Raw genomic sequence first — 10029 nt, 5'->3', positions numbered from 1 at the left:
TGGGATAGATGTAATTTAAATTATGTTGTTAAAAAGAAGTTTTTTGAATTACTATTTTCATAAATAACATTAGATATCCTATTTTCACGCGCGGCACCCCAATGACGGCGATTATTATTGGTGATTACTGTATTCGGTGTTTCTGTTACACGGTAATTATGTTTGCGTATTTTGTGCATGTCGTTAAAATTTTTAGTGTTAAATGTAATCTAAGAGAAGATTGTTGGATTCAAAGTTAGTATATGAGATAGATGTAAAATAATTTCACTAAAAAGGTAAGTACGAAAGTACTTCTGTCATAAACAAAAAAGGTAAGAAAAATACTTTTGTACTTTTCATTAGTTGATCTTGAAATTCTTCTTCAGAGGTTTAGGGGTATTCATAGATTTAAAGGTCTCATAATAGAGCTGAATAAGTTAATAGACCACTGTAAACTACCGATGAAGCTGAAGGAAAAAATAAAAGCGAAAGGTTTTGAAGTTTGTTGAATCATGCGCTTTATCTATCTTTTAATCGTGAAGTACAATTATATAGGCTTTTGCACATTAATATTGTGAATTGATCTCCATGTAAAGTGAGTTAAGAATTGCTACCAAATACATGTATCTAATTAAGATTCCACTACTAATATATTTGAAGTTGTTTCGAAATAAGTACATTGAAATCATAATGTATATTTGCATTCATTTATTAGAATGTTTACCAAAGTCTTTCGAAAGAAGTTGCTGCTGCTGCTGCTGCGGCTGCTGAAATCTGCTTCTGCACTGTTGAAATCATCTTCTGCAAAAATAAGCTTCTGCTGAAATCTGCTGCTGCTGAAATAAGCTGCTGAATTAATCTTCTGCAAAAATAAGCTGCTGAAATAATCTGCTTCTGCTGCAATCTGCTTCTGCTGAAATCATCTTCTGCTGAAATAATCTTCTGCTGACATCTGCTTGTGCTGAAATAAGCTGCTGAAATCTGCTTCTGCTGAAATATGCTGCTGCTGAAATAAGCTTCTGCTGAATTCTGCTGAATTCTGCTGCTGCTGAAATCTGCTTCTGCTGAAATCTGCTGCTGCTGAAATAATCTGCTTCTGTTGAAATAATCTGCTTCTGCTGAAATAAGCCTCAGCTGAAATAATTTGCTTCTGCTGAAATCTGCTTCTGCTGAAATAAGCTGCTGCTGTTGAAATTTGCTTCTGCAGAAATCTGTTGCTGCTGCTGAAATTTTCTGCTGCTGCTGAAATATGCTGCTGCTGCTGAAATAAGCTGCTGCTGCTGGAATAAGACTACTACTGCTCAGACAAAGAAAAGAAGAGAAGTAACTCAAACCAGATCCAAGGACCAACTAAATACAACATATGTTAACAGAATAAGAAAACAGATGCTAGGGATGTCAAACTCCAGCTACAAAGCCTCACCATTTCTGGCTGGCCAACCACTAAATAGAATTCTGGTTATCAAACATAAAGCAAGAAAATAACAAAGAATATTACATTCAAATCACCAGACAATAAATTAAACACCATTTTTCCACAACAAAAATATGTATGAATTTATAAAAATATTTGAAAATATATTAATGGTGAATTTTTTTGTTTACCTCAGCAAACTAAGCAGCAATAGCACTGCTAACAAAAGTTCCGGCAAATGAAATCTCGGTTTGAGAACCTAGACCTGGTATCTCCCATATCTTGCTAAACTTTGACAAGAGATTCAACCTATGAATAATTAATTAACTAAGCATTAAGAAAGGAAGATTTCTAGGCAATAATCGGGTCATATACTTTTTTTTTTTTTAATCCTCTAGGCATCCATACTTTTAAACGACAATTGTGTAATAATCTGGGTAATCAGCAATTTAATCATCAAAATTAGCAATTTTACGAGCTAAAATTGTTGAAAAATCAAAGAAAACAACAACTTGCCCAAATAATCCCAATAAACAAACATATTAAAATCTCATACTCAACTATAAACTTATCAAAAGAAGCGATCAAAACATAGCAAATTAAATGTCTTAAAATTATTCACAAATTTCGAAACAGATGAAAAAAATGCTCAGCACCAGAGCAACATAATCAACAAATATCTGCTAAAGTTCCATCAATATCTATCACAGGTCTGGAATCTAATTGACTGACCTTGCTGTAATATGACGATTTATAGATCTGTAGCAGTAGATTTCCTCAATTTAATATGGGTAATCCAATTCATGTGGTATAATATGGATTTCTGATTTTATAATTGATTTCAATAGAAGTATTAATTTTTTTATCCCAAATATCTCTTTCTAAAGCCAATAAAAATAACCCAATTCATCCCACAAATATAACCCAATTAATCTGACACTGTAACCAAAATGACAGAAAAAAGCGACAACAATTGATGCAAAGGAAAATCAATTTTATGTTAAAAAAAAATAATAATAATATCATTTTGGGCTAATTATACAATGGGCTAAGTTTTTTATACTTAATTTGTAAAATGATGTTATTGGGTTATTATAATACAGAGAATATATGATATAACAAAATAATATATAACCCAAAATGATATAGGTAATCTTTAAATAAGTGTTCCCAATAACTTTCTGAAAACCCAAAATGACATAGGTAAGTGTTTAATATCATAATGATAAATATACTTAATATGTAAATATGCAAACCCAATAATATCATTTTTGAATTAGTTAACCCTAAATTAGTACTACTAAACAATTCAGAAATCAAGCTGAGATTGTGTTTACTTTCACACGGGTGGAGTGAAGACTCAAAATTTCGAAATTAAGCATTTACCAATACATAAGTTGTGAACCTCAGCCGTTCAGCTAGATTGTATTCCTGCTTTAATTTCTTATGATTTTTGTCAATTTCATATGCAATACCTGAATTTTTCAAAGCCTTCTTCTGGAAACCAGCTTGATTTTACCTAAAACACGTGAAGTACAATATAAGTTTCAATTATTAATCTTGAAAAGTTGAAAGGGAGCTTTTAAAAATTTCAGACAGAGAATGATCGAATAAGATGCTCAAGTATGATATAGTAACTATGCCTTTACACAGAACAACCAAATTGATATACCTATTACCATGAACCAAATTGTATAACATGTGGTCCTTTATATACTCATGCTTAACTGAACTTCAAAGATTTATCAACATCGAAATTAAACACCTATAAGATATATATTATATCAGATTGATCTCTCATACTTTGGCACTTACAATGAACTGAGATGTTAATCACTCCGACATCTGCAAACCACTCCAAAAATAAGACAGAATGCTGAGGGATGGATAAAAAGATTGATGGGTAGAGATGTAAAGTTTTTTCCTGGACACTCCAAAATAGAGAGGATTAAGAAGATTAGCTTAATAATCACGGACAAACCTCAATGATTTTGTCTAACTCAATGTTCAAGACATACTAACTCCATTCCTAAAACATACAGAACAAAAGAAAAAACCTTAAGAATAGACTAATATGAGAAGCCACCCACACTTACGAAAGATTACAAAAATAAAATATATTTGGGCAGCTTCCAAGAGCATTTCATCTTGAGATATTCGCTCATCATCGCCTTCTTTTTCCCTTTTTACAAGCTAATAATTTATGTTTTATATGTTAATGACTTCATTCGAATGATAAGTGGATCTTAAAGAATGATCAAATGAAATTAGGAAGGAAAAATGACAAATATATATATATATATATTAGTGATTAACTTACAGTGACACCAACAGCAATAATAGGCATACCTTGATTAACCCAAAAAACACCATAAGTTGAAATAATACAATTGTAATTCTGTATTGAGCAGTACCGTAAGCCAAATGCACCCAGAGGAAATAGATGAAGACAGTTTTTCCTCTTTTGAGTAACCTGAAAGTCCTACAAGCTGAGAGTCATGCACTATTCGATAAAGCTCAACAGGAACAATAGTTTTCTAGAAAAATGAAATCACTGGATTAGAATGTTATATCTTAAATATAGGCTCCTTATGATAATCCACCCACCTAAAGACTCAAATTTCCTAGAAGACGCTAATGATAACTGATAAAGTGATAATATACATCATGACCTGTGAATTGACATGTCTCCGTATTGTAACTAAAGCAGCGATCATTAGTTGCACTTACTGATAGTATATTGTCAATATCATTTTGCACCCTCCAATTTAAGCTGTCAAACAACTGCAGAAACTCACTAATGTCAGATAAAACTTCTATTTGTTTAGTCTAAAGAAATCAAGAATGTATGGCAGAGGTTCAACTGAAATCAAACTTGATTACCATTTTGTGTGCCTTCTCGACATTCCAATCCCTAGCTTTGAGAAATCTCATATGTGATCAGTAGGGTACCCCTGATGCATATTCTGAAATACAACACGGAAAATAGGGCCATTAATTTATAATCAATGCTAGTCTAAAAATACCCGAAGATATAAACTTCAACACTCTTCATAAAACAAGAAGTATAAGTAAGCTTAACCAGTGCAAAAAAAAAATTAAAAATACAGAACTACGTGCTAGATCAAGTATAAAATCCACAACACCAACTCATAAACAAATCGAAGATGCATCATAACTAAAAGAAAACCAAAATTTGATAGAGCTTATGAATTGTGAAATCAGAATAAGTACCTTCACAGCAGATACACCCAGCTCACTAACACCTTCACCAAAGGCAAAGCATTCAACTGCATGCAACAAAGAACAAAATTATCAGAACCGATTTAAAAATAATTTATCATTAAACAACAACAAAAATCCAGAAGCTCATAGAACAACCAACACAATTTACGAATTTATATCTTAAAAGCTCCTCTTAAATAAAATCCTTTTAATTAAAATCAGAATGAAAAATGAACAGAGACCTTAACACAATCGAAATCAGTAAAAACCAACATCAATAACATCGAAATTCAAAACTCAAATTATTATGCTCAAACCAAAATTTCAGAATGAAAAATGAACAGAGACCTTAACACAATCGAAATCAGTAAAAACCAACATCAATAACATCGAAATTCACAGTGGACTAAACCTGAAGGGAGAGAGCATGACCATGACAAAAACATTCACCATGGCCTAATTCCGAAAAAAAAAATAATACAAACATGAGTTAAATGACAGCAAGGTTCACAAAGCCATGAAAGTGCCGTCCCAAAGACATTAGTAATTCAGAACTACTGTCAACACATGTATTAACCAATTAGAAAACTCCAATTTCAATATTACAATCCAAGTAATGTATATGATTTGTAGATTATGGACAGAATCACACAGTCTGACCTTAACAAAAACCCACAAATTAACAAAACTTACTTGCATCTGCATTGCAAAATTACATCTCACTCAAGCAGGAATCCACAAATTTAAGGATCAGTAAAAAAAAATGAATGATTCAGGAAGATACCAAGTGCAGCATCAATCTCATCCATCACATAAAGTGGGGTAGGTTTGTAGTGATGAAGAGCAAAAATAAGCGCTAAAGAGCTGAGAGTCTGAAAGAAAAAGGCAAACCAGCAAAGGCTGAGACCAGCATCAGGGAAATTAAGAGAGCAGTATCTGAAACGAAACTCTACAACACTAAGCAATTTACCTTTTCACCACCTGACAAATTTGCAATGTTCTTCCAGCTCTTTTTTGGTGGTCTCACGCTGAAAACAACCCCTTCAGAAAAAGGATCTAAAGAATCCACTAACTCCAGCTCTGCATCTCCGCCAAGTGTAATCATCTGCATCTCATACATAAAATCAAGATCACTTTATGATGCACAAATACACTGGAAGAAGATGCAAACCAAGAGATGCTCGATAAAAACTTAACATGTGCCAACTTCTTAAAGAATTTGATCCATGTTAAAGAATTTTATGGTCCATCAATTGATTCTCCCAAGGTTCCAACTCAGCGCGAACCTTGGCCAACTCAGAACGATGAATCTCAGTTTCACCTAATTTCATTTTCAAAGGACAAAGATTCATCAAGATTGACATGTTTCACAAAAGATGTATAGAATCTGAGGTCAAGTTCAGGTTCCAATTGGAAAATAGTTTCTAACTGAATTTTCAAACTTAACGAGGAAGACAATACATCCATTGTCCATCACAAAAAGTATTCTCAGTATTTTATAACAATAAAAGTTAGCATAAAAATAAAAAAATAAAAAAGAACAGATTACGCTGTAGAATAATAACAATTTATCAAAGATACGTACATTTCACGCAGCCATGATCTGACAGCTTACAAATGTAGTACGAAGTATTAAGCATGCAGATATACCAAAAACCAGCTAACACGGTTTGTAAAATTTGAACAAGAAAATTTTAAAAGAAACAAATTCTAATGATTCAATGCACCTTGCTATATTTGGAATAGTGACTGCTCAAAGATATCAACATATTTATAGACGTTAAAACTTGAAATCTTCAATTGCCAAAGTAAGATCTATCAAAGCATTTATGTAATAAATAAATTAGAAAAAAAAGAAAAAAAAAGCTTGGGAAATCCAAACTACAAACTTGCACAAGAATCCCAGGCAACAAAGACGAGCAGTAAATTCTGACACAAACAATTTTCTTAAACTATATTGACTTCAGAAGGTCTGGCAGTCCTTCGAGAAATTAATACATATAGCATAAAAAAGTACAACATGAACATTAATAAATCATTCAGGCAACAGAAAATGACAATGCATCATAAACTTATATAAAAGTGAAAATCCACCTTTAGATTTCTCTTTTATTTCTTCCAAAACCTTCTCTTCTTCCACCAAGCGCTTTTGCAGCTTAGGAATATCTTCCTCCAGTTTTGGAATTGCTTGTGTGGCATTCTCACAATCCTTTGTAAAGTCATTGATCTTCGACGAATCCTATTTTGAGACCAATAATTAGAAATTTGCCAAAGGAGTCGTATGTTCAATTAATGACATTAATCCAACCTTTTCAATTTTATCTTCGAGCTTCTTTATCTTTTGCTTCATGTGCTTATAATCTTCACGATATTGAACATCTTGCCTTTCAAACTCTTTAAACTCCTCTTTGCAACTCCTGAGGTCATTATCAAGTTCCTGGGATTTCCAACATGCATAACACACAATTGACAAAGCAATCAAGATTTAGCTGAAGTGCTAATGTCAGCTTCAACACCTAAGATGTGCAACTATATACAAGATATAAATGGTTGGAATCAAATGATGCAAACCTCTTGTCTCTTGAGATATTTATTGTGCAAAGTCTCAAGCTCCTTCAAAGTAGATTTATTTCCCTGGATCTCCTCTCTACGACAAGTGTTTAGAATGACATTTAGAAAATACACTCATGTAAGAGAAAAATTGTATTAATCACATATGACCAAAAACACCTTTTCAACTTCAAACTTTCTTCCAAGCTGGACAAGTTATTTTGCAGCTCAGCCATTTTAGCATTGTTGTCTTCAGCAGCAAGTTTTGTAGCTCTCTCTTGCCATTTAAACAGTGATAGTTCCTTCAGCATAAAAGATTCTGCCTCATTCTTCACATCCTGTTGATCATGACAATACAGATTCAGTAAAGGACTTTCATTTGCCTCTTCAAAGTCCTTAACACGCACAATTGCAAAGGCTATAATGATATAATATAATAGTGAATACCTCTAAGCTGTCTCTTTCTTTCTCGGCCAACTTGACCATCTGCACAACTCCAGATCTCTTCTCATTTAGAGCTTCTAATCTGATGATGCAGATTTTATTAAACAAAGTTAAAATGGATCACTATAATCCTTAACCTGACATGAGTACAGCACGGTGCAAAAGCAGCTCGCAGCTCGCAGCTAATACACCTCTGCAAGAATACAGCTATGAATGGGGCAACTACTCTTTATAAGTTGAATAGAAATATTTGTGTTTTAGCGCTTAAATCTATTCAGTTTCTCCATGTTATACAACTTCAAAGGTTCCTACCAGATTGATTTGCTAATGAGATCGAGTACCAGAAAAATAAAAAGTTTGAACAAACAACTTCACCAAGATTAAATAGCATTACCATAAATACAAAGAATATGACTTATTATCTTGCAATACTAAAAGCTGAATAGAGAAAACTCTTCATCATGAGGTCCTTGAGCTTTCGGCTTCATTAGTGAAATTTGTTCAACCTCGCCCTACAACCCAACAACAACAGCCAACCAACATGAGTTACTGTTGTATGAAATACTCTGAAATAAACAGAAAAGAAAATTGAACCAAAAATTTAAATTGCAATAAATCTAAGGAAAAATTGCATTAAATAATACGACCTTTACCCCGTCCGCTAATAACAAGTTGACCTTTTGTTTATTTCAGAATAATACGACATTTACGGGTACTCCGCTTTAAACAAGTTATTTTACCTACAACCTAAATAACCGGTTAAAATATTCAATAAATTCGTTTAATAATCTAATTAACTCTTAATTAAAACTTTAATTATAGTTAATTAATAATTAAATTAATTAAAATCTTAAAAAAAAATAAAATAATACCCACCTCCACCACCAGCCACCCTTTCCCCTTCCCCGGCGACCTTCCCCTTCCCCGGCAACCTGTCAACCCAGCCCTCAGCGCCGGCCGCGCCTAGATCTCCCCTCCCACGGCATCGGCGCCGATCATTTCCCTTGTCGGACCGACCCACCTCCCCCTGCCGGAGCTAATCCCTCCCCTTGCCGGAGCCAACTCCATCACCTTTCCTCCTTCCTTATCCTTTTCCCCTTCCCCTCCTTCGTCCATTGATTCCAGCCAAGAACCCAGGCAGCCACCCCACTCTTTCCCTAAAAACCGACCACCCCCAGCACAAAACACTCACGACCAGCCACCTCATCCCAGAAACACCCACCCTCGAAACACCCTACCCCAGCGACATCCACCCCTAAAACGACGTACCCCACCCTAACCCCACCATAAAACGCCCCGCCTTGAAACGACTAACTAGGGGAGCGGAGTCCACGCCGGAGGAGGGATATCTGGGCGCGGCCGGCGTCGGAGGGCGGGGAGGGGGTGCTAGCAGACGCCGGGGAAGGGGAAAGGGGTGGCAGCCGGTGGCTGGTGGTTGGTGGGGAAGATGGTGGTGGATTTTTTTTAAAAAAATAAAATAAAAAAATTAATAATCTTTTAAAAATTAAAAACATTATAAAAAATAAAAAACAAATAAAATATACAAACAAATCAAACAATGACACGTGTCCATATAACCTGATAATCAAGTTAATAACCGGTCACTTGTTTAAAGCGGAGTACCCTTAAAGGTCGTATTATTCTGAAATAAACAAAAGGTCAACTTGTTTTTAGCGGACGAAGCAAAGGTCGTATTATTTAATGCAATTTTTCCTAAATCTAATAGACCTGAAGGATCAAAAATCGATTATTATCCAAGTCGACTCCTTTTGCCTTCAATTTAGTGGTAACTTCAGTGAAGTTACTTGTTCTATCATTAATGTAGGGCCAAATTAGAAAATAACACCCACCAAACACCCCGATTTTAATAATAACACCACCGAAAAAAAGTTTTAGTATAACATCACCGAAAATCCCAAAATTTTGGTTTCACCACCCACCAAAAATCCCGGAATTGTGGTCTCTCTGTTCGTCCCTTTGCAGCAAAACCGCTTCCTATTCCCGAGGATTCAGTATCCGATGAGGGTTTTTCCGATCCCATGATGCCCCGGCGTGAGATCTCTCGCCTGATGGTTGCATAGGCAGTTTCAACGGCAGGTAATGGGTCTGAGTTTAGTAGATCTCTTCGATCTTTGTCCAGGGAATCATCGGGAGATGGTGGGGAGGCAGTGATGTGACTGAGCCTTCCTCGTCCTCTGCTGCGTCGCTCGCTGGGGGTGGAGGTGGTTGCGTGCTGGGAACGAGGCATTTTCCGGTAGGGGCTGGGCTAGAAAGAGAAGGGAAGAGGCGGCTGGGGCTGATTTCGCCGGATTATGTGAGGGCAGGGGATTCCGGCGGCAGCGGCGGCTGGGGCAGGTGGTGCCGGTGGTGGGGCTGGTTGGGTTAGGGGGTTAGGTTTTTTTTTTTCCAAAACTTCG

General features: G+C 35.4%; 1 protein-coding gene across 10 annotated transcripts; it reads right to left on the bottom strand.

The window, feature by feature from the left end:
- Positions 1-503: 503 nt before the first annotated feature.
- On the bottom strand, positions 504-9448 carry LOC110702917 (structural maintenance of chromosomes protein 4-like). Of its 10 annotated transcripts, none has more exons than XM_021880674.1 (18): positions 8489-9077; positions 8007-8124; positions 7616-7694; positions 7349-7506; positions 7190-7265; positions 6927-7055; positions 6713-6857; positions 5905-5939; positions 5589-5723; positions 5403-5490; positions 4628-4683; positions 4277-4359; positions 4124-4177; positions 3808-3875; positions 3209-3324; positions 2869-2912; positions 1585-1702; positions 1139-1276 (listed from the first exon to the last, which is right to left on the bottom strand). In XM_021880674.1, the coding sequence occupies exons 3-12, from the start codon at positions 7652-7654 to the stop codon at positions 4324-4326; spliced, it is 897 nt and encodes a 298-aa protein (XP_021736366.1). In that variant the 5' UTR covers positions 7655-7694; positions 8007-8124; positions 8489-9077; the 3' UTR covers positions 1139-1276; positions 1585-1702; positions 2869-2912; positions 3209-3324; positions 3808-3875; positions 4124-4177; positions 4277-4323. The 10 variants fall into 10 exon arrangements, with proteins under 10 accessions (XP_021736371.1, XP_021736372.1, XP_021736373.1 ...); XM_021880675.1 differs by having other exon boundaries at positions 3209-3317; XM_021880676.1 differs by lacking the exon at positions 3209-3324.
- Positions 9449-10029: the final 581 nt, after the last annotated feature.

Source organism: Chenopodium quinoa, unplaced genomic scaffold (assembly GCF_001683475.1).
Source record: "Chenopodium quinoa cultivar QQ74 unplaced genomic scaffold, ASM168347v1, whole genome shotgun sequence".
Taxonomy (NCBI): domain Eukaryota; kingdom Viridiplantae; phylum Streptophyta; class Magnoliopsida; order Caryophyllales; family Amaranthaceae; genus Chenopodium; species Chenopodium quinoa.
Note: the sequence above shows the minus strand (reverse complement) of the source record. Positions and strands in the feature narration are given on the sequence as shown.

Bases quoted from the DNA above. Each gene is read 5' to 3' on its own strand.
- LOC110702917 (XM_021880672.1), bottom strand. From the start codon at position 7,654: ATGGTCAAGTTGGCCGAGAAAGAAAGAGACAGCTTAGAG. The intron at 7,056-7,189 runs GTTTGCATCATT...TGGAAATCCCAG, and splicing joins AATATCTCAAGAGACAAGAG to GAACTTGATAATGACCTCAG. The intron at 4,360-4,627 runs GTACTTATTCTG...GTTGTATTTCAG, and splicing joins TGGGTGTATCTGCTGTGAAG to AATATGCATCAGGGGTACCC.